Source organism: Uloborus diversus, chromosome 7, assembly GCF_026930045.1.
Source record: "Uloborus diversus isolate 005 chromosome 7, Udiv.v.3.1, whole genome shotgun sequence".
In the NCBI taxonomy this organism is placed as follows: domain Eukaryota; kingdom Metazoa; phylum Arthropoda; class Arachnida; order Araneae; family Uloboridae; genus Uloborus; species Uloborus diversus.
The window spans coordinates 153,216,006-153,241,534 of NC_072737.1; the positions used below are offsets into that span (position 1 = coordinate 153,216,006).

Here is a 25,529-nt window from a genome sequence, read left to right on the forward strand (position 1 = left end):
TATGAATTCATTCTGATTAAAATGTTTTGATACCTTTTTACTTCCTTACGCAAAATAAAAGAAATTTGTATTCACAGAAAATATCTCATTCGAACTCAAACCTAGATTTTGACTCTGTATTGGGTGAACAGAATATTTTCCCTTTAATTCCTTAATTTCAAAGAATTTTTAACAAGGAAATATAAGTTTCTTTTTTTGGGGGGGAGGGGGGCAGATTACATTTTGTTAATTTCCATTCGAAGCAAAACATGATAGACTTCAGGCGTGAGGAATGTAAAATTTCTCTCTCTCACCAAAGTTAAGCACACAAAAACAAATCATGATCTTACTATCTTTTGTGAAGCATACCTTTTAAATATTAAGCACCTGTTCTTAATATTTCGACTTTCAATTAAAATTTTTCTTGTTTTCTTATTATAAGAAACATAGCTTGTAACTATTTGATGTACAAATTTAAACCGTATAATTACAAAATAACAAATAAATAAATAAATAAAATAAATAAATAAATGAAACTACTTTGTGACAAAATTGAAGTTATAAAGTTTTGTTTACATAAAAACAATCCATTACAAGGAATTCAGATCTTAGTGCAGACACCAGTTTTGGTTTCAAATAGAGTGGACAATATCTCAACTCTATGGTTTACATAACATGCTTCATTTTGCCTACCTTAATTATTTTTCCCAATGTTATTTTCAAGATAAATTTAATATGAAACTCAATACATTAACCCTTTAAGCAGCTGCAAGGTAAAGTGCCTTCACCCAGTGATACATCTAAGAAAGTAATTTTACTTTGCGGCCACTTAGAGAGTTAATAAGAGTATTTTTTTTATTGTAAAGTATTTGTTGCAATGAAATCACTTTAACAAATATTTCTCTATATTTTTTAAAATATTGTACATTTATTCTACAAAACAACGTTATTAAAGGAAAACTTTTGCAATTGATTGAAATCATTTAAAACTCTGGTTCTTAAAAATTACCATAAATTAGTTAGCCCCCCTCCCCCATTTTTCTCAAGCTTCTTTCCCTTTTTCATTTTTAGCTCTCTTTTTTATTTTATTTATTTTTCAAAAATATTTTTTATTTATTTATTTATTTTTAATTATTATTATTATGAGTTTTATTAGAAAAGTTATGTGCTACCCCAATGACATACACACACAAACTAAATAAATAAATGAAATGAAATATAAACAGGATAAAATAAAATATTTTAAATTAAAAATAATTAATACAAATAAATACAACAAATAATAATTACAACAGATAAATTTAATAATTACAACAAATAAATTTAAATATTTGAATAAAAAAAATAAATAAATAAATAAATTTCCTAAATTTTGATGGAGCAACTTGCACTATAATCCCCGCCCCCCCTGTTGGCACCCCTGTAATATTGTACATTTTAAACTTTTTAGTGTCAATATCATAGAGTTGCGTGCATTTTTTTGTACCTCAATGCCTTAAATGTATTTAACTAAATAGTCATAATTATCTTCTTTTTAAAATGAATTTTATGTTATTTGTTCAAATATATTTAATTAATTTATTAATTTTTTTTTTCGTTTTATTTATTTTTAGACAGATGAGCAACCACAAGATTTACCTGAAAGTCCTTTTCATATGGATCCATCAAAACAAACTTTTAATGCTGCATCACATTATGGCTTTCAAGATGTTAGTGTTCCATTTCCAAGGACATCAGGGGCTCGTTTTTGTGGAGCCAGTAAGTTTCTCTTTCACATTAAATAGGACATGATTGTTTCAAACAGTATATTAATTAAAAAATTGTTTTTAAGGAAAGTTCAGTTCTAAATGAGTATATGAACTAAACTTATTTTTCTTCCATAATATTTATGCTTTAAAGTGATTACTTGCAATTTTAAAATCTTTTTTTTTCATAGGCGAGCTTTTAAACAGAAGCGTGCACAACAATTTTGGGGCCCCATCACAAATTTTTTTAGGCCTCTCCCTCCACATTGTTTACCCCTTACATTCCTACATATATTTCACCCCTCATTTTAAAAATCTTGTGCCCCTTCAGGCTCAGGCCCGGGTCAGCAGGGGTCCCTTCTACCCCCCCCCCCCGTACACGGCCCTGCTTTTAAATAGTTGTTAAAAATGCTTTATTGTAAAACTATTCTAATTGACCCGATATTTTAGTTTGTTCAATTTTCCTTTGAGCAGCTTGTTCAAATGCGTATTCATAGTAAGAAAAAATCAGGCTTTTAGATTTATAACAAACTAAAATTGATTTTCATGGTTCTAGATTTCAATTAAGCTTTTTTGTTTTTTATTTCCTAGCACATTCTTATATACGCACACTTAAAATCTTGTTTTAAGAAGTATTTTGTGAGTTAGAAATCTGTATCCCCCCCCAGTTAAAAATCCTACAAAGAATAGCATCCCTTTGCTCTACGGACATTCTTAAGGTCTCATGCTAAAATACATTGATATGAAGAAATGCTAAAAATCCTGAATCCAAATGTTAGCTAAACAAGCTCTTATCTACAAATGTGCACTATATAGTTTTGTATAATCCCATAATTATAATAATTTTATATTTTTGCTCCACTTCCAGCAAATTTTTATCCTGTTTAATTTACAAGTGCATCATATTGAAAGGAAATCTATATCTTTGACATTTATTTGTATTTTTTGCACTTCATTTTGTGTTTTACATTTGTGTGCATAATTTATTCTATTTTTAAAAGCCTACTTTTCCAGAAAGTTAGTTAATATTGAACAATAAAAAATATAAAAGTCAGCTTATGAAAAAAGGAAATGTGTATTGATCTCTATGTCCCTTTTTAGCCTACTTTCCCAGTAAAAGTCAAAAAAAGAAGAAAAAAGCATGAAAGGCTTAATGCATCTTAAAAATATCCCGAAAAACAAAAAAAAGTCAAAAATATATAAAATAATTAAATAAATATCGAAAAATTAAAAATTGGAAAGTAGGGTATTGAGATGGGGAAAAATGTCTGTCGGTCTGTCTGTCTGTCGGTCTGTCTGTCTGTCTGTCGGTCTGTCTGTCTGTCCCCCCCTAATAACTTTTGAATGAATAGTCCGATTCGAACAAACTTTTTTTTGTTCGAAAGATCTCGGCAAGGACACCTCATTCCCATATTTCGCTTTTTGGTTTGAACTATTTTTTGTTCAATTTTGAACAGTTCAAAAAAACTTAACATTAGCTCCTACGGGGAAATTCAAGGCAATTCCGAACTGTGAGGCGAATTAGCTTCAAACAAACTTTGTAGGAAAAAGCTTTTGATGAAAAACTTGTATATAAAATATCTTTTTGATTTGAACAATTTTCTGTTCAAGTTTGAACAGTTCAAATCCCTTTACAATAGCGCCTATGGGGAAACTGAAAGTCAATGTAGATTCCGTACTTGAAAGCGGATTTACTTCAAACAAATTTTGTTGGAAATAGCTCTTGACGCCGAACTCCAGACCCCGACTCCGAGAATTTAGGGGCACCTGAATCCGAATCCGACTCCTGTGCCCGACAAATAATCGGACTCCGACTCCCCGACTTCGACTATGACTATGACTTCCTAGCTTAGGCAAAAATTTATACACGGACAAATGACTGACTCCGATTCTTGGATATTCGACTCCGACTCCTTCATCCCAAAATTAGATTGACTCCGACTCCGACGCTATGGTTTTAACTGTGAAATAATTATTGTTGATGTGATTTGTTTTTATTTTAACGCTAAAGTTTTAATTTAGGTATTCAGTTTTTGGTGAATAAACTCGAAGTCATTTATGTTTCTACATAAAGATACGCGCAGACGACTTTTTTTTTTTTTTTGACCATGAAAAGTATTTCTTTATGTTGACATTTTATTGTTTTTATTTATCTTGATAAGTGCATTAATTCATTTAAAAAATTATTTTTGGCAACAGGGGAAAAAGAAACGATTTTTTTTTGATAGGATGTATTTATTTTAATGAGCTTATTAATTTTTATTATTTTTTTTTTCGTTTTGAAAGCTGTTGAAGAATTTTTTTTAAATGGAAAAAAGTGTATTAGCTGCTTTGTTTAAAAGTTGCTGCTATTTTATTTGTTCGTTTTTTTTTTTTTTTTTTGGATCTAATTTTTTTAGATGAGTGAGGAATATTTTATTCCTAGAAAGTAGCTTAAAATGTTAGAAAAATATGTTTGAAACAATTTGCCATTTTAGCTATTTTGAGAACATTGATCAGGTACTAGAAAGTAGTATGGGTATACGGGAAAGTAGGCTCGTCTAGTTCTAGACAGAACTTCTTGTTTGAATTACTTTTGAGGTACTAATTCAATTTAAACAAGACTTTTTTTATGATTAAGTTGTTGACCTCTGTGCGAAAAGTGTATCGGAAACATATGTCAGCTATTTTATTGCTATTTGTACATTTTTAACATTGTTATAACGTTTTTTAGAACTTGTTTGCTCAAACCAAGACTTTAAAATCATCGTTTCAATTTGCTACACTTTCAAGTTATCTGATTTATTTATGCATTTATCAATTTTAGACTTGCTTGTAGTATTCACAAGACCATCGCACCTCCACAAAATCAATGCTCCCACGGATGACACTCCTCGCTCATTGTCCGCTTTGTCTGCCTATTTAGCATCTCATGTGGTTTTACCATTGAAAGGCAGAACTACATCCTCATCTCCTGCGCAGTACAGTTTAGTTTACCCTCCGCTAACTCAGAGTCCAAGTGGAGAGGCTTCAGTGTCTATTTCATCATTTTATCATCAAGAGAGGGTGAGTCTAAAGCTGTTAAAGCTTACAAAAATTGCTCTTTTTTTTTGATTGATTATGTTAGAATATTTCTGGGAACATGAATTGTTTTGCTGATGATGCCAAAGTTATGGGGATTGTAGAAAATGAAGAACAAGCAAATCAGCTGCAAGATGATCTAGATCATATTACAGAGTGGGCTGTAAATGGGGTATGGCTGTTAATGATGGGAAATGTCAAGTGCTACATTTAGGGCATGGAAATAAGTGTACAAGTTATTATTTGCAAGGCTCAGTCATCAGTCAGCCAGAAAAAGTTACTGATCTGGGCGTCTTAATAAGTCAGGATTTAAAGTTCAGCCAACAGTGCAGCATAGCTAGTAACAAAGCCACTAAGATGCTTGGTTTTATCAATAGATCTATTTCAAACAAATCTAAAGAAGTTCTGCCCTTATAGAGAAGTTTGGTAAGACCTCATTCATAGTATGCTGTTCAGTTTTGGTCTCCTTATCTTAAGAAAGATATTAATGTATTGGAAAAGATTCAAAGGCGGGCTACAAGGCTAATAAATGGTCTTTCTCATTTAGACTATGATTCCAGGCTTAGAATGCTAAAAGTGTACAGTCTTGAGCAAAGAAGAGACCGAGGGGACATGATTCAGTTGTTTAAATTTATTAAAATGAAAGATGTTACGGGGCTGAAGTTTAGCACTGAAAACAGGACAAGGGGTCATTGTTTTAAGCTATTTAAATCTCAGGCTAACATGGATGTTAGGAAAAATTATTATTTTGGCAAGGTAGTGGAACCTTGGAACAGTTTAGCGGAAGAGGTGGTAATGAGTAAGGGAGTAAATAGTTTTAAGAGGGCCATTGATCTTCACTGGGGATTGTAAATTGACTACGAACCAGCCTAGCTGGGCCCAGAGCCTGTTGCTGGTAGTCACTTTTGTATTTATTTGTATTTGTATAATATTTTTATTTTTGAAACTTCCATGATGTGATGTATATAAGTTGAGATGTATGGAAGATGTTTTTGAATGACCAGGCTATCATAGGGTTAGCACAACAATATGACCCACCATATTTAAAGAAAAAATATTTTTTCAAAACTATTACAAACATTAAATTAATTGATGCAGGAAATTATAGGGAAATATCAAGGTTTTTTTTTTTTTTTGAATTACAAATGTTTAGTTTGTCACCCTTTTTCATTACACAATCAATGTTCAATATTTATTCCAGTTTGTTCCACACATCTTGTCATATCACACCGTCAATGTTTTATAATGCTGTTCAAATGTGTTAATCAGTGGTACCTAATGTTGTACTAAGGCATTCTTGTAGTTTTTTCAGTATCCTGATTAATAAACTATGTCCTTCATACAACCCCATAGAAAGAAATCATGTAGCATGTGCTGCAAATGAGTTTGTTCTACAGTCAGATTAGATGTCTGTTGTGTAACAGAAGGCTCACATATAAAAAATAGTATTATTTCATCTGTGGCTGAAAAAAAAAAAACTTGGTATATATATATATATATATATATATATTTCTTTAATTTTATGTATCAGTAGTTAATATCTGTAACAGTTTGGAAAATATACATTTAACAATTTGGTCGTTTTTTTTTTTTTGTACTAACCCTGTATTTTTTTAATTTTGCTAAAGTTATAAATAATAGATAAATGAATAAAATGACTGGAATTTAGTTTACCTCTACCTCCTATCCTTTTCTAAGAAAACAGTAAGATGCCTTCAGTGTGATATTAAAATAATCAAATCTATTTTTTTTTTTTTTTTTTTTTGGAATATAAATAAATTTTTATGCTCATAATTAATTGATTAATTATAACCAAATAAGTATACAATGTTAAGGCAATTAAGGAGCACTTTTGAAAATGTACAAAATTTTATTTTCTATGTATATATATATATATATATATATATATATATATATATATATATATATATATATATATATATATATATATATTTTTTTTTTTTTTTTGTTTTTTAATGTTAAATTTATTACTATACTTAAAAGAAAAATGCTCTTGTGAAACAGTTTGATAAACATAAACATTTTAACTATACTATTTTTTTTCCTTCATAAGGAATGCCTTTTCCAGAAGCAGTATTTATCCCTATTCTTTCACTATTCTTTTTAACATTAAAAAGACAGAGGGGATCTGTGTGGCCCCTCACTTAATTTGTTACTCAATAAATCAAATAATAACTAGCGAAACATGTTGGAACTTTCTGACTTGTCATAAAATGCCCCTATTTGAGTTCTGATTCAATCTTTTAGTCCTTAACCTTATCCTCATTGCAGTGTATATATTGAATCTTATAAATATAACTTGGCTAAAAATACTTCAGGGGTCACAGTAGCCTCTGAGGTAACCTATATAAATAAAACAGAGAATATATATATGTGTAAATGTTCCCTATTCAAATCCACAGTTTACGTCGGATCTAGACCAAATTTGGCAGAGAGATATTTGAGCACCCGAAAAGGAACGTAGGAGGTTTTCAAACGCCAAAAAAGTCCCGAGCCGTACGAATTTTGATTTTAGGGTCTGAAAATGGCATTAAATGGCTCTTTCTACCCGAAATAATTATCCGACCAGTTGGATTTTGGGGCTATTCGAAAGCCCGCGAAAAACACCTATCAAGTACATTCACTTCTTTTGAATTTCAAAAAAAAAAAAAAAAGGCTGTAAAATCGTGGGGAAAAAAAATTAAAACCATTATTAAGTCTAATGGAACTCTATTTTTATTTTGGAAAAGTATCGTTTGCACGATCCCATTTGAAACTAACGTAAATGAAACCATTCTGAAGGTTGCCACTTTTTTTTCTCGACAATGACTAAATAAAATTTTGTTACGTTTCAAGGTAAACATTTCCCATTTTGGTTATTATTTCGCAATTTATTTTCTTTCTTTTTAAAAAAAAAAGAATTGTAGTTGTATTTATGGAGAGATGCGTTTAATTTATTTGGAAATTTTTGATTTGACGTTTTCTTTCTTTAAGAATGATTGTTTGGATGGGAAGTTTTACAGTTTTTTTCCCTCTAATTGAAGCCTGATTGTTGAACATGCGTCACTTGGCATAACTTTTTTTAGAGGTAGACCATGCAAAGCTGGGCAATGCAGCTATGATATAATAAAAACAGAGTAATTTTTCCTTTATCCTTACTATAGCATTAAAATTTGCTATTCACTCTAGTTTTATCATCCCCTCCTTTTTTTTTGCAGTAGGATGGAGGTCCAAATGCTAATTGTTGCCCACTAGGGCCAAACAGTGGCTCTAGGCCCTGCTGTCAAAGAGAAATTTACTCTCTACATTTAGCTATTTGAAGATAAGATTGTTTGAACATCATTATGCAATCATTTTTTATTTAATGATAATAAAGTTGTATGGACCATGGGGACTCATACAGGAAAAAATATCGAAGGTAATCACTTAAGAACTAGGAAGTGACTGCACTGGCCCCTTCAGTCTTTCAAGCATACTGCAATTTTCAGTCTTTCTTGGATTAAGCACTAGCAAGTTTTTGATCTCATTGATTTACATTCTGCTTAATGCAAATACTATAGTTGGTGTAAACCTAATCTTGCAGCATTGTGAAGGCTGTGCAGATCTTAATCGCAGCATTGCGATGCTGCCAAGTTAGGTTTGCACAAACTATAGAGCACATTAACATATTATCTATGCCCTCTATGTGGCCTTACCTAATCAACTGAATGTTTTCTTGAAGCAAATAATTTTTTATTATCAAGCTACTGAAATTGTCTTTAAAAAGAAATATTACGAAATCGTTTCATCAACAAACTCAAACTAAATTTAAAATGACTTGATTTCAATTCTGCATTTAAAATCCAATAACTTTAAGGCATTTGTTTTTAAATTAATGTATTCTTAAAGGAAATTAAAAAGATGAAAAAACATACACATGAAAACTTGTATAATTAGAGAAACTTATTATTGTTATAATAGGAGTTATCTTTGTCCATTATTGTTATTATTGTTATCTTTGTCTTCAGCTATATGATAATAAATGATTTAGCTTAAATAACCATATTGATGTCTTTCCACTTATTTATTTATTTTCTCTAGAAGCAGAAGAAACGGAGGAACCTTCAAGATCGTCGTTCTTCTGGTTTAAAACAGTTGAGCAACTCGGGTGCTGTTTTAATATACAGCATCTCTAAATTAATACCTATAAATCAGAACCTGGCTCAAAATTATGTGTAAGTAATAACTTATTTTTGTTTAAAAGTTTATTCTTGAATTTTTAAAATATCTAATATTTTCTCTTAAATGTCATCTTTTTATAACTTGTTTATTTTTCCTAGGTTTGGATCAGAGGATATTTCTGCTACCTGTGCTAAAAATGCTGCTGTAGCAGCTAAAGAAGGCTGTAGAGATTTGGTCCAGGTTTGTGTTGAAGTTATTGAATAATTGGTATGGGGGGGGGGCAGTTTAACTGAAAGATAACATTAGCAGGTTATTGTATCTTGCCTAGGGCAGTAACTTACTGAATATACCTGCCTTGCCTGCAATATTCAAGTTGAACCGAACCATTGTTTTGGTCACTCGTCTGGTCAGTGCTAATTCTAAGTTAGCTACCAGTTTGTTTGACACTCCTTAAGTGGTTTTCCGCCTCCAGCTCAGTTAGTCCTATGCCGGACTGATGACTGCTAATAAGCACTAAACTGCAGTCCTTGGCTGGAATTGACTGAGCTGGCGGTGTATTTCATGTATTTCTGCCTTAGCCCTGGCGATAGAGCGATAACTTACTGAATATTATGATGTGTTTAGATATGCAGTAGAACCTCATTAATCCAGACTGGGGATCCAGGGGATCCAGGTTGTATGAATTAATGAAAGTGTGGATTAAATAAAATAACTTATAAATTAAGCAAGGTACCTTAACAATTTACTGTCCACAACAAAAGTTTGAATTCAAGTGAATGGTACATAAACTTGCATACGAGAGGTCCTTATGAATAAGGTTTTATTGTGTGAGCACTGTAAGACTTTTAACTTTTTTCCGCCTGATTTTCTTCTAATTCTTACATTGATCTGACTTTTTGTTGTTGCAAGAGATGTTTAATTTTTTTTTTTACTACTTCCTTGTGCACTTTTATCACTAAACCATGGAAAGCCTAGCTCTTCATCTCAAATGTACAAGCTTTGTAAAATCAAATAGGGAACTCATTTTAAAAAGGTGAAAGTAAGGTTCTGAAGTTTCAAAGAATGCGAAATGGATTTATTAGAACTGTCACTTTTTCAAAAAAAAAAGAAAAAGTTCTCCATTGAAATAGTTCCAAGCAGAAGTTATTTTGTGCAAAGTGTAATATTATGTCATAAAAAATACTAACTTCTAGAAGTACCTGCGTTTTTGCTGTATGCTACCTCCCCCCCCCCCCTTTTTTTTTAGAGACAGTTGGTAAAATGTCAGGAAAGATTTCAGATAAGGGTGATTTTCTGTTCATCTTTACACGTTGTTTATCAAAACCAAAACTAAGACTAAGCAATTGATAGTTTAGAAGCCATATAGGTTTTAATGCATAAAAAGCCAAGTTTTTGATGTTATTTTTCAATTTTCATGGGCTTAATTTGTTATTTTCTTGCTAAATTTGGTGTTTGTTCCATTAATTTTCACTCAAAATTACCTTACTTTTCAGACCTGTAGGTTGATTTTACTTACTTTGCACCATTTAACATTACACCTATGGGCTTGGTGGGAAACTTGAGAGATATCGCAAAATTGGCATACATTTTTGGCAACTCACTTTTGCTGACAAATTTGGTGGGAATTCAACAATTGGCGTCAAGCTTGGTGGGATTTCAAATCTAATATATGACTTTCAATTCAAATATATGACTAATATATGACTATGTATTTCAAATCCAACAGATAAGTAGAATGTAAGCTCTAGAATTAGCCTGAAACTTGTAGATGAATCTTTTGAAGTTATTTAAACAGCAGTTGTATCAATGTGAGTTAGTGTAGTTTTAAGGACAGTCAACTGTGATTTAGAGAGCTTGTTTTAGTTCTGTTGTTGCAAAGCCTATGCTCTGATTTTGCAACAACTGCGATTTATCAACCTGTGGTCCTCGAACAATTTTCATGTGGTCTGTGAACAACTAGTTAGAATTAATCTATACTATTTTTATAATGGAAATTAAATTTATTAAAGAACACTTTTGCGTTCAGTTTATTTCACCTAATGTCATTGTTGTCAAAATCAAAAATTGTGTGTTATTTGCTTAGGAATTTGAAAGATACCATGTCTCAGTACTGAGGACTAGTAGTGAGAAGGTTGAGAACCATCCAGTTTTATGATATTTTAGCTATTGTAAACAACCCTCTTGTGCAGAGTCTGCATATTTGTAAATAAACTTTCTGTGTTTTCACAAGAACTATGTCATCATTTAAAAATTTTCTAAAATGAAAGCAGATTTGTTGAAATATTAAGTTATATATTTGTTAGAGGTGAAAAAAAAATCCGTATGAAAATAAATCATTACGAAAAACAACTCTGCAAAGTAAAAATTTACATTACAAAATTAGCTGGATGCTATCGTAAAAATAGCACATTATAATCAGGGCTACCAATCTCTCTTCCAGCCCCTCCCTCCCACCCCTGGGTGATGGCACACCCTCTTCAATGACTTATGGTGCAGTACTGCAAGAATGAGACTCCCCAAAAAATGATTAAAACCATCCAAAATCCTCCCTCCCCCCCATTTCAATGTAAGGCAGCAGTTTGTGCCATGAACTTCCCTTTTGGGCACCCCTGTTATAATCATTATTCAAAACAATTTGATCATGATTAACTTACTAACATACCACCACAATCGTTTTGATTCGTTAAAAGACAACATGTAGGCCATTTTACAGAAAAAATCTTGAAATTTGAATTATTCTTCATGAAACATGCTCTCATGGAGCAAAATATTTGGAAACGGTTTTTGAGTAAGAGTTACCCTAAAAAAAATTCTGGTGCAAACTACCTCAAAAGTATACTTGGTAAGTTCAAATTAATTTCCTCTACTTGATTTCAATAAACAAATTTCTCATATTTATGGCAAAAATTATCTAGGTTTGGTCTCTAGTTGGTCTCATTGCAAGTTCTGCTTCTTCTGCTACTACAGGTGTGGATGGCATTCCTTGGGCTCAGCATCCATTTGGTCGTAAAGCTTTAGAGTCGCTGTAAGCAATTTTTCTTTTTCTTTTATTGGCTAAGCAACTGTAATGTTTCTTTTTTGTTGATGTCATTCAACTACTGAAATTGAGTGTAATAATGAATGAATCAAACATAAAGTTTATGCATTTAAAACTTTTTGTTGGACTTTTACACATTGGTGTCCCAACTTTTTACATATTTTAAAATCCGATTGCATCTACCTCTGTAAAACTTCACAGTTTTTATTTAATATGTGATTTTACTTCTGTGACATTACTAATACAGTAGAACCTCGATTAACCGAGGTTTCTGTTAACCAATCGCATAATGAAGTCTAATTTTTAAAAAGAATTTTAATTTAACATTAAGTGAAGAGTTTTCAATGTGAAAATAAGAATATTTTCTACAAGTTTGCTTCTTTAAATGCATTTTTCAATATTTCTCTTGGCATTGTAAAAAATATAAAAAAAATTCTTTTTAAACTTATTACAAGTTATTTTCTATTTTAGTTTTTTAATTGTAAAACATTGCTTTTTACATGGTCATTTTTATCTTTTAAAAATATTCTACTGTATTTCAATTAATACTTTTTAAAAATTTTGAGATCCTGACAGGTTTTTTATACGAAGTTTCTATCAACCGAGATTTCGGACATCCGAGGCACTAGCGGTCCCAATTAGCTCAGATAATCGAGGTTCTACTGTATTATATTCACCATTATTTTCAACTCTTCATTCATTTTTGTATTATATAATAATGGATCTTCATTTTAACCTTCATTTGGTTATACTCACTTGTAAATTTCAATTTAGTAGCAATCTGAGTTTATTTAAAACAGTAGAATGCTACTTATAAATATTTGAACTAACTTTTACATGCTTATTATTATTTTTTTTTTCTAAAATCTTCATAAGTTTTAGATGTTCTAAAGTTCTCATAAACCTAAGATGTTTGATTTTTGAGATTGAAAGCAGTCTCAAAACTCGGACATTTTTTCCATTATTTTAAATCTTTCTTTCATTTTGGGGGATTAATTCACTTGATTGAATAAGTAAACATTAACCATTATTTACTCTATTTGTCTTTATATATTATTCTTATTTTTGTGGACTCTTAACCAAATTTGAGAACTTCCAATCAGTTGAGATAGTGGTGTTCACACAAAAGTTTTACTGATGCCCATCTTCAAAAGTTGACAAGTATGGGTATGAATTTCCCTATTGATTTTCTCCCCTCCCCTCCGCTAAAACTGTTCCAAACTTATCTTCAAACAACAATATTATACCTATATATATATATATATATATATATATATATATATATATATATATATATATATATATATATATATATATATATATATATATGCTGAAAAAAATGAATCAGGTTAAGAGTGGGCATGAAAGATTTTTTTTTTTTACCTGATTCCCTAAATTGATACATTAAAATTTAGAAAATAAATAATACAGATTTATAGTTATACAAATGTATGTCAATATTTTTCTAAAGTGTTTAAATGATACCAGTTGTTGATATTTGATTACTGACAAGCTAATTGCTCATTTAATTTGCAGATTTGTTCATTTGAGGGATTTCAATAATTTATTTTATTCCAAGTGCTTATTTAGTTATATTCTGTAATATCCATACCTCTTTCATTTTTTAAAAAAGATTTTGTGATTCATAAATTGATCTATTTCGAACACAGTAGACCCTCATTTTAGTTTTACGCGGGTTTATTTTACGCAGTTTCGATTATACGCGGTTTAAGATTTGACACCTTTGTTTTATTTTACGTCGATGAGTTACAGTTTTATACGGATGTGGCAATTCAAACAAATAGAATTTTCCCCTCTTGCAAAATCCAAACTCCTAAAGATTGCAGATTACGCATAATAAATGCATTTTGGCGTGCTAATAATCAAGCTTGGGCCACCAAAGACATTTTACTAAATTGGTTCCAAAGCTCTTTCCAGAAGTAAAGTTATTCACACAGTTCAGAACTCAATGGAAGAAGAGCTTTTAGGAGTGACAAAGGCGGCCTATGAGGATACCGACATTGGTGACACACAACCAAAAACGTTCACATTGGAAATGCTGAGCCATTCCTAGACAATAGAAATGATCTTCCTGATTTGTTAGTGAAGGAAGATTCTATCATGGAAATGACGCAAGTGATTATGGATGCGTTAATGCGTTTCAAAGAATTACAAAGAAAAATTCTCAATGCCTGCCAAAAGACTATCATAGCCAACTCCTCTTTATAAACAGAACACAAAATTAATTTATGTTTTCTTTTATGCATGTTGTGCATAAAAGTCGATATAAGTACAAATTAAACTTATTATACAATTAGTCATCACTAGAATGAGGTATTTTGTTATCTACGGAACCAAACCCCTATTTTAATACTAGTATTAAATTTCAATTTACGCGGTTTCGATTTGCACGGCATTTCCGAGGAACGTAACCCCCCGCGTAAAACGAGGGTCTACTGTACTATAATATTTTCCTTTTTTTTTCTGTTTGGACTTCCTTAATCTCAGCCCTCATTGCAATTTTATAATTAGTTGAGGCCAGGAATTTCTAATGTATGTTTTACAAGCCTAAAGCTGTGTATTTGTAGACTTAAAAATTTGTGCAGTGTTTAACCTTTTGCAAGCAAATAACCATCCAGAGACTAGTTTCACTCTTGTTTTTGGTTCAGCTGTATGAAATAGCCATGACCAAGCTGCAGGAAAATAACCTCGAATAGAAGCTGAGTATATCTTGACACTAATAGCTAAAAATATTTTAGTACACCAGCCAGAGCACTGCAAATATGGTGTGAGTGGTAAGGTAGAGCCATTAGTATTTTTTAATGCTTTGAAATCTTTCAATTGGAGTGAAAGTAATTTTATCGGAAGTGAACCTGAAAGACAAAACAAAATGCAAAATTTTCTCTGATGAACAAGAATAAAAGCTATCATTCTTTAATTTTTTTTCCTTCTATTCAAATTCAAACTATTGTAATTGCAATTCCTCAAGAGTCCAACATTTTCTGGAAATTAAGTTGTTTCATTTATGTAAAGAATATTAAACCTTGGCCCTGCTAAATGTCGCTTACACTTATAGGCCATGACAGTTACCGAGACTCATGGCAACAAAGGGAGCTACAGGGAACCCGTTTCCATTATGTTACCATTGATTGGTGGATGCAGGGGCTCCATTCAGTGCCTCTTGCGGTCAAAATGGGTGACGTCCAATCAAAAATAAACAATCTTTGAAACATTGACATTGATCTGTGGATGCATGAGCGCATCACGGTTGCATCAGTTTAACACAGAAAAGTCATTAATTGTCAAGGCCCCTTAAGGGTCAGCGCCATCTAGTGGGACCATGATTAAACTGAATAAAATTATTCTTTGATAGTATCTAACCCTAAATAGTTTGATCATATGATAAAATATTTCTGTTATGAGCATGTATGAAATATTCTTTTGTTGTGTCATTGTTTACAAACTATGATATCAAGATAGCTTCTTGTTTTCCAATAGACTATTGATTGATTTGTTTATTAGTTACTTGTAAATAAATTTTATTTGAATTGTATATGATTGAAATTTATCTTTAGGATCTATCATTATGGCAATAATTATGATGTTCAGACAGCTGCTATGCTGGCCTGCATTTTTCATGTTAAGTCATCTGAAAACAAAACTAAAAAAGCAATGGATGTTGTATCAAGTGGAAATATTAGTGTAAGTTATAAGCCATAACAGGTTTTCTATATTTCATTTATGTTAATTAATTGTCTCTTCTCGTTCAGTTATATTTTTAAACTTCTAATAACACAAATTTTTCAGTTAAAATATGTATCTTTGACAATTTAACCAGCTCTTTCTCTTTTTATTTTTCTTTATAATCAAATCTGTGACAAACTTTGCATTCTCTAGAATTCTATTTTTAAATTAATTCAATAATTTTCTCAGAAAAAAAAAACCACCAGTTATACATGAGTTTTTATGTAAGTGAAGTGAAATTGTATGAATGAATGTCTGTGCTCTGTTATAATGTTTAAATGTTTAGCAATAGTATCATTTATTTTGTTTTTCAATGATTCAAATAAGATGGTATATTTTAAGTTTGCTGTTTGTAGATTATATTTAGGGGTTGTCCTTATATATATATATATATATATATATATATATATATGTAAATGATGTCAAATTTTTTTCAACATTATTGACACCAAAGTGCCACATTTCATCTTACCCCATCCCCTTGTCCCATGCCACCCTATTCATCAAAAAAATATTGGTACAAAAATGTGATGTCACAATTCCTGTTAACCCCTCCCTCCAACTTGTCACAATGTCACATACTCCCCACAAAGCGTGACATTTTTGTGAAGGATATTAACATTTTAAAAGTAGAAAAAATTCTTATGATCTGCTCTTTTAAATGTATGTGGGTGATTCTCACAAAACGGGACAAAACAAGTCCCAGCTGTTTTCTATATTACTTGTAATTTTTTTCCATATTTTTACAAGTTTTTCATCAAGCAAAAGATGGATTTCTTTTTTTTAGCTTAACAAAATGGGTATTAATGAATTTTATTTTATGTTTCTAGCTCAGTAAAGTTAATTTTCGTCATTTCTGTCACGGTCCCAAATCGCCGATTTCGGGAAAGAATCGTAAAAAAATATGATTTACAGAGACAAAACAAGTATTTTTTTTTCCTAAATAATATCTCTGTAATCTATTTTCTGGAAAAACATATTTATTTATTGTGATTAGGTGCATAATTTTCGACTGCACGTGAAAAAAATACAGTCCCCACATTTTTTTTGTCTCGCTTCCGAAACATGAATTGCCTACCAATGATCAAATTGTGCGATAATTCCACCTCCAGTCAGTTTTTTTTTTCTGTATTTTGATGTTGAGCTATGTGCACAAGTATTATTTCTTTAACTGGTGCAATAACGGACAAGTATACTCATGTTTTCACCTATTGTTACCATGCGTACTTTTTAGGCACTGCATCTCGGTCACGCTTTGTTTTGGAAAAAATACATGTCAAGGAACAGCGTTTTATCATCCATCCATACCAGGTAAGCATTTTTTCCATGTTTATGTTTTATATTTATTTATTGGTAAAGCGAGAAATACTGCAAAACAAAATACAGCCGAGGAAATCATTCCGGTCACGATCATTTCGGTCACATGACAGAAAAAGCATGCTTGTGAGCGAAATGATTAACATGTGACCGGAATGATGGTTTTCATAAACTTTCGCATTTTTCCTTTGATATGAAAAAAATGCAGGTTGAATTTTTCATTTTTATGAATAATCAACATATTGACGGTTGGAGGCGTCATGATCTGGTTATTTCCGGAAGCGAACGGCTTCAAATGGCGACCGGAAGCGTGCATACGTGAGCGAAGTGATTTATATGTGACCGGAATGATGGTCTTCAAAAACTTTCTTAATTTTCCTTTGATATGATAAAAATGCAAGATTAATTATTAGTCCTTATGATTAATCAAATTATTAACAGTTGATGACGTCACGCTCTGGTTACATCCGGAAGCGAACGGCATCAAATGACGATAGAAAGCGTGCGTGCGTGAGCGAAATGATTTACATGTGAGAGGAATGATGGTTTTGTAAAACTTTCAAAGTTTCCTTTCTTATGGGAAAAAAGTTGAAGAAACTTTTATTCCTAGTGAATTATCAAAATGTTGAGTGCTGATGATGTCATGACTTCATTACTTTCGATAGTTACTTCGTTACTTCGATGGCGTAGAGCATTAATAATATTCAAATTAAGTCTCAAAGGTCGGGGAATGAGCGGGAAAAAGTCGGCGATCGTATGTAAGAAAGCGTCCCCCCCCCCCCAACGACAAAAAAAAATTTTTTTTCCAAAAAATTCATTAGCACTTTTTTAAAATCAAAATAAATAAATTAATTAATATTGAAAAAGATTTTGGCCAATTGTTTAACATTAATATGAGATAAAACCTTTTTCTTTGAAAGGCTTTGAATTTTCGAATTTTAATCGAATTATTTATTAATTTCCAAATGCATTTATTTTTTCTTTTTAACTTTCAGTGAGAAAGTAAAATGCTAAAAGTGAAAATTACAAATCCCAGGAAATCTACAAAAAGGGCAATCAGTGACCTAAAACAAGGTGATAGAGCCACAGAAACTACACCAACAAAAAAAATGAGAAGGGAAAGAATAAAATTAAAAAGTTCACAAGCAAACACCAAAAAGTTACAGCTTCTGGAAAACAAAAAAGCAAGAACTCTGCAAAATATGTAAGGCAGCAAGAATTAGCAGCAGAAAGGCAACGACATCGTCGGTCTAAGATGACAGAAGAAGAGCTAAGCATAAAAAGGCAAAAAGACAGAGAACGATATCATAAAAGAAAGGAAGAAAAGATAATTTTACCAATATCAGAACGTAGTCCACGTGACCAAAGGTTACAAAGAAAGGAGTGAAGAAAAAATTCAATGAATTATAGAACGAGGAAATCGCTAGCTACTAACTCAATTCCTGAAGACCCTGATAATGAAGATACGCCACAGTATAGTGATTCCTACCAAACACCGCAATCCAGTTGTAATACAACCTTAAATGGAATTCCAGAATCTAAACAAAAAAAGAATGCAAGAAAACAAGCTAATAAAAGAAAGGCAAAAGCATATCGCATAATTGAGAAACAAAATATTACTATTAAAAACCTACAGCGGCAACTCGAAAGATATAAGAAAAGGTACTATCGCCAAAAAAATCAACCTTCTTTATCACCCTCTCCCAGGAAGCAGACTAATAATTTACTAAAAGGTCTAAAAGTGACTAAGGAAGTCAAAAGGCAATTAACGTATGGTTTGGCTCTCAAGAAGCAGCTAGCAAGTCAAGCCAAGTCAATTAAGCCAGGAACTAAGAAGCAACAGTTCTTTATGAAGGCAATTGGAAACAAAATTTTAAAAAAGTACAGAATGCAGACATATATGAGGGGAATCATTTCACGCAAAGTAAACGAAAGATTGAAGTTGACCAAACAGAATGGAATATTGACCAGCTACGTGCGGAAAAAAAAAATATTTAAAGTTACTGAAAGTGTGAAAAAATCAATTAAAGATTTCTTAGAAGATGACAGTGTTAGCAGAATGTGCCCTGGCAAAAAAGAATTTGTAAGACGAGGAAAAGAGAGAAAACAAAGAAGAATACTGCTTGACACACTGAAAAATTTGCATCGTAAATTCACATCAACAACTAAAATTAATATTTCATATCCAACCTTTTGTCGCGAGAAACCTTTTTGGATTCAAAAACCTAAAGTTCAAGATCATGATACTTGTGCATGTGCAAGACATACAAACATGGAACTAATGTTCTCAAAACTGAAACAAATTCATTTTGTCAAAGAAAAGTCTTTACATGACATGGTGAATGCAGTCTGTTGCATTTCTAAAAGTAAGGAATGCATGCAAAATATTTGCAATATTTGCAAAGGAAAGACCGTAGAATTTGCACTCCCCAAAGATTTTGAGGTTAAGTATTATCAGTGGGAGAATATAATTGAAGAAAAAGAAATAAAAGGAGAAAAAAAAAAAGAATTAGAAAAATGATAAAGAGTCATCGACAGTGCATGCTAAGTGAGCTGATTTTACAAATTCAACAAAGAAATGCCGGAGTTTAAAAGGCATGTGTTTTATATGCAGCATCAAGCAGCACAGTTAAAAGAAAAAAAAAGAGAATCTTCAAGATCACGAACTGTTGTTCCACATCGGCTTTGCTGAAAACTACATTGCGAAACACTCAAAGGAGCCTCAAACTATGCATTTTGGTGCGTCCAAAGTGCAAATATCTTTGCAGACGGGTGTGTTATATTATTGCAAGAATGGTCAAGTTCAGGCTCAGGCATTTTGTACTGTATGTGATGATTTAGATCATCAGTCACATGCAGTATGGAGCCATTTAACACCTATCTTAGCAAAAGCAGCTGAATTCAAACCGAATGTGACTCACATTCATTTCTTTTCGGACAGTCCAAGTTCCCAGTACCGGAACCGTAAAACTATCTATGGGATGCGAAAGTTTGTTCCAAGAATTTTTCCCAAGTATGCTTTATTACATGGAACTTCACAGAGTCAGGGCATGGTAAAGGTCCAATGGATGGTGTCGGGGGGTGCACTAAAAAGAATTGCAGACGAAAATGTTTTGAGAGGTTTGGACGTAACAAATTCCTTGGATTTTACCAATCTTTACTGAGAGAGCTCTGTCATCGTTGTAGAAATTTCCAAAGAGAGAGTAACTAACATAAAAAAGGAATTTCCTAACAACATACCTCCCATCGAAGGAATAACAAAGATACATCAGATTGTCTGGCCCATCAATGGAGAAAACATATATTCTAGGACATTGTCTTGCTTTAACTGTTTAATACCATCTGGAGCTTGTCCTCACTATGAATTTGCAACGCACAAAGTGTCAGCTTCCAAAACACTAAATGATGCGCCTGGTCCATCTGTCAACTCTCCAGTTTCTGTCAGCTCTGCAGGTAAGATTTTAGACTCACACTTACATTGCTCTAAATTTCATATCTGTTTGTTCCATATTCAAGCAATTTTTTTTTTCTTCAGGTCAAATACCCTCAGTAAAGAACTTAACTTCAGGCACTTTTGTTTTGACCAAGCTTGTGACCGAAAGAAAAAATCAAACCTATAGATATGTTGGTATATGTCAGGGGAATGTAGATGAAGAAGGGGACGTGCAAGTGACATTTATGAAATTAGTGGATGAAAAGAAATTTATTTTCAAACCAGAGGACAAAATATTTGATGTTCCATTTGATAACATTCTCAGTGTGTTGAAAACGCCAAAACTAAAAATGCGTGGAAATCGTCAGTTTTATGAATTTGATGAGCCCGTGGATGTTTATGAATCATAATAAATTAAATTAATTAGCAACTTTATGTTTTCTTTCTGTCTTAACTTAGTACAGAACAAGCTTGTTTTATCCATATGAAAGAAAAACTTATTTTGATTTATTTTCTTATATAGTTAATGTCGGACATCATTTCTGTCACTCTACGCATCATTTCTGTCACACAAAGGCTACAGGTAATACTAAATAAAAGAAAGCCAAAGAAGATATTTTTTGTTTCATTAGACATTGGATATAATATTTTGCATCAAAAGTTAGAAAAAAAAAAACAAATCACATTGCTGCACTACAAATAAAGTGCAATTTAGGTGACTAGAAAGGTGAAAAATGGGCAGAAATTACATATTTGATGATTATTTTTTTTAATGAATAAACATAACTTCACAGGTATCAAAAAGTTGTAAACTATTAATCATTGAGTTATGTGCTTTGTGAAATTTTTTTTTTTTTTGTGTTTTAAAAATGTAAATAATGCATGAAATTTCCATTTCAAAAGCGTGACAGAAATGATGCAAAACTGTCAATCTTCACAGAAATCAGCAGCTAACTCCACAAAAAATTGAGTTGTAGCTTTAAAAATTCAGGTAATGATACATTAATACATATTTTCTCAAAATAAAATAATTTTAGTTCTCTTTCAACAAGTTGTATTTTTGAACATTTAAACATTAATTTTGTCCTGTTTTGCAAGAATCACCCATGTATTCTTTTTGAAATTTCTTCTCAGATTATTAAGATTTTAATTAAAAATTCACTAAAATATGTTAATTTTTCTTTATTTAAAAACATATTGAGGTGTAAAAAGTTTTTAAAAAATTGAGAAGATTTATGGATTTGTTTTTATTTTAAGTGTTGTGAAATTTATAAATTCATTTTATTCACATCATTAAACACATTCAATTGAAAACAAGTGCCAATAATTTTAAGTTACATTTTATTGCTTCTCTTGTATCTGTTGGTTTTATGTAGCACCTGTATTGCTATAAAAAGATATGACTTTTGTTTCTTTTTAACATTGTGGTGTTTTATGTATTTGTAGCAAATTTCTGGGAAGTGGTGGCTAAAGGTATGTCGGTGTGTTAATGGTGTGTGCATTATTTTGCATGATAAGCTTCAGTTTTTTTTTCTTACAGTTAAAGATTAAGCATGTTGCTATTGTAGGCTGAATAGAGTTGTCTAACATTTTTAAGAGAAATGATAGCAAAAATCGTAATACATTTTCTTTTTTTTTTGCTTCTTTTAGTGCCATTATATCATTGAAACTAGTGTATAATGAGTTAAAAGATTGGAAACATTTTGCCATAATTCAGTTACTATTTGATTTTTTTTAATGAATATAGACTAATATTTTTGAAAAATATCTAAAAAGTTTTATACCATAGTAATTTAAAGTTAGTAATTTTTTAGTGAATAAATAATTTTTCTATTTACTAGTGCACTGATTAGTTTAAAAAATAAAATAATACACCTTGTTATTACATTTATAAATCCACTATGACGCTTTTCAAGAGAATTTATGTATCCAAAAAGAAGGGTTTTGTCTTTTTGATACATTAATTTTAAGAAAATTATTGTATCTTGTGCTATTACTAACAGCATGTTTGAATTCATTTGATTATTTATTTTTTTTTATTCAATAATAATTTCTGTGTTTTGATCACTAATTCTTATTTATTCCTATTATAATTTTAACTCATTGTATTTCATTATAGCAAAAAATAATTTAAGAGGTTGGAAATTAAAAGAGGGCTAAACAGTTATGCACATGATTTTAAAAAAAAAAAAAAAAAAAAGAATCTACACTTTACAATAGATAACTATTTTACCAAATTACATTAAAAACATCTTAAGTTTAGTTTTTATAAAATGATACATAAATGCTTGAGAAAATATTTTACTGAATTTCTCTCTCTCTCTCTCTTTTTTTTTTTTTTTTTTGCAGTTATACACCATTGAACTTTTTGAGTATTATGCATAACCAGGGTTGGCAGGTTTCTGCCGAGGCGGTAAAAACCACTGGTAGAAACCGGTTAAAACCGGCATGGCAAAAACCCTTTTCTGCCACATTTCTGGCAGAAACTGGCAGAAACTCAAAAAATGACATAAATGCAATTCTTGACATACAATAGAAAATGTATAAGAAAAATAATTAAATATTAATTTACCCAAATACAATTTATTTACAACACTATCACTATTTAAATCAAATTTTACATTGTTTTCACACTGCAGCAACCTTAACAAAATACAAGTTTTGACGAAGTTTCTAAACCTAAACAATTTCTCAATTTGTTGTGCACAAAGGAGAAATTTGCGAAGATTCTTTCAATCCCAGCAGAACTAGCTGGCAGTATCATCAAAAAACAAGCAAGATTCACAAAACTTTCATCTATATCACATTTTTTCAAATTGAACCACCATGCGATAGCTGGAGTAGTTGTTACAACTTGATTGGAAAAATAGGTTTCGGGAAAAGGGGTCAATTTGTTTTGTAAAGCTATAGTATAAGGTACATAATCAGGGTTAATATTTGTGAGTAAAGTTCGGGCACTTTCTTCTTGATTACATGATAAATTTACTCCCAAATACTTTGGATGGAGCATATAGACGAGTAAATGGTTATCAGTAACTGCTTGAATAAATCTGTGCATCACTTCCTTCTCAAAAGCACACATAAGAGCGTCTTTTGTTAAATGAATACAAAAATCGCAAGCCTCTGCAATTGAGCAGTTCTCTTTTTGAACTGAATCCAGAGCAATAGCAACAGGTTTTATCTGCAGCAGCAAGTGTTTAGCTTCTTTATGAATCATCTGATTATTTATAATCTGAACAATACCTTTGTCATGAATATCATCTTCATGTTCTTCTAATATTTGTAAATAATATGGGCGATTCTTCATAAACGACTCTAAGCAGTCCACCTAGCTATTCCACCGTCTATTACAAGGTAAATGTGGTTTCACAGCTTTTGGATACTCTTTAGCCAAGCTCCTTGCCTATGATGGTTTCTGAAATATTTCTGGACTGAAACCACATGTTTAATGAGAGAATCTGGTGTGATATCCAGTCGAAGAAGATTTAAGTAATGAGCTGAACACCCATAAGTTGTAACAGATTTCTTCTTCAATAATTTTCTTCATTAACTCCATCTTGAGTTCATTATCAGTTACTAGAGATAATACTTTGCAGTCATATTTCGTTTCAAGCTCTATTATTGCATTGTTTGCTAAATCAGCACAGTAAGTTGCAGCAGCCGGAGCTCTTTGAGAATGGCTTTATTCTGTTATATTAAGTGTAAACTGACAAGTTCCTGAATTTTTGAGTTTAATGAAATAAAAAAAATCTGTATTTGTTTAAATATTTGATATATTACACTTTATATTGAATGCAAACAAAATAATTATAAACAAACTGAAAAATTTGTTACTTACAACATTACAAGGCTAAAATTTCTAACACATAGCAATTTCAACTATGATACATTTTACTTTGCTTTGGAAATGTCAGTCTTGTTATTTAACATATTTTTACACTAATTATTAAATAACTATTATATTAAGTTTTTGCAATGACGAAATGGAGTTATATGTTTTATTTTACTTAATTGCCTGTCATTAAGTAATTACTAGAGCTATTAAAAATATTTTCTAGTTTTTGCCAGTTTCTACCAGTTTCTGTCGGTTTTTACCGGTTATAACCAGTTTCTGCCACTGGCAGGGCAAAAACTAGTATCTGCCGGCAAAAAGCCAACCCTGTGCATAACTGCCTTTTATTTCTTTTTTGCATGCAATGAATTAGTGTTCTCTTTGATTTGCAGTTCTTGTGAAAAAAATGCTCTTAATTTGTAATTATTTTTATTACAGCCTGGAGGCTCTCCTTATCATACAGTTTTGCCAGCTGATAATACATTTGAAGGTTGGAATTTAGGTATTTTCATTAGTGATTTTGCATTTACCCCTAAGATTTCTTATTAAAAAAACATTAAAAGTTGAAAATGTTCAACATAAAATTGCCTAAAATAATAAATTTTTATAATTTTAATGTCACACATTGAATTAAGAAAAGAAAAAAGATTATTTATGATTTTATAAGGAGACTTGAGGCAGTGAGAAGCAAAGGGATGTAAGTGCCAAAATTAAAAATTTGGAGATAACCAGTACAAATAGTAGGTGGACCTCTCCTCTGTATTGGGGCAAGAGATAGTTCTAGTACCCCTGGTAGATGTTGCTATACAGCATAGTTTAGAAACACTTTTCAATGAAAGCCTACCTAGGACCTTATCTTTAAATACATTTTACTCAAAACTTGAAACTACCCACTTACATCCCTTTGCTTCTCACTGCCTCATTTATGAAAATAATGCTAGTATGGAGTCGAAAATGTTTCCCTTTTACGTTTTCTGCATTATAATAAGCTTAATTATTTACCAGATTGAATTTTTTAAAAAAAAAATTATGTATGGAAAGCTATTTTTAAAATTTTTTTTTATTAATTTAGTTTGAATTTAGATCTTTAATAATTAATTTAAGTTACATTTAAGTATAATTCTTACATTTACACTTGCAACTTTACAATTTCCATTGAAAACTTCAAAAACATCTCCTATCCCAATCAGTTTGTCCGTCCATTTCTTGCACATATATTAT

General features: G+C 31.2%; 2 protein-coding genes across 2 annotated transcripts in view; both read left to right on the forward strand.

Annotated features, from left to right (window-relative positions):
- LOC129225503 (GATOR complex protein WDR59-like) overlaps window positions 1–25,529 on the forward strand; it is an 80,398-nt gene that overhangs the window by 43,826 nt on the left and 11,043 nt on the right. The window contains exons 15-22 of the mRNA XM_054859931.1: window positions 1,593–1,737; window positions 4,531–4,769; window positions 8,865–8,998; window positions 9,104–9,185; window positions 11,861–11,970; window positions 15,558–15,684; window positions 21,923–21,949; window positions 24,747–24,810. Coding sequence (XP_054715906.1) covers window positions 1,593–1,737; window positions 4,531–4,769; window positions 8,865–8,998; window positions 9,104–9,185; window positions 11,861–11,970; window positions 15,558–15,684; window positions 21,923–21,949; window positions 24,747–24,810 — 928 coding nt within the window. The remainder of the gene's footprint in view (window positions 1–1,592; window positions 1,738–4,530; window positions 4,770–8,864; window positions 8,999–9,103; window positions 9,186–11,860; window positions 11,971–15,557; window positions 15,685–21,922; window positions 21,950–24,746; window positions 24,811–25,529) is intronic.
- Window positions 18,116–20,699, forward strand: LOC129225507 (uncharacterized). The gene is made up of 2 exons (XM_054859935.1): window positions 18,116–20,496; window positions 20,579–20,699. The coding sequence occupies exon 1, from the start codon at window positions 18,443–18,445 to the stop codon at window positions 19,562–19,564; it is 1,122 nt and encodes a 373-aa protein (XP_054715910.1). The 5' UTR covers window positions 18,116–18,442; the 3' UTR covers window positions 19,565–20,496; window positions 20,579–20,699.

What these genes read in the sequence shown, in the direction of transcription:
- LOC129225507 (XM_054859935.1), top strand. Translation starts at nt 18,443, where the DNA reads ATGAATTATAGAACGAGGAAATCGCTAGCTACTAACTCAATTCCTGAA.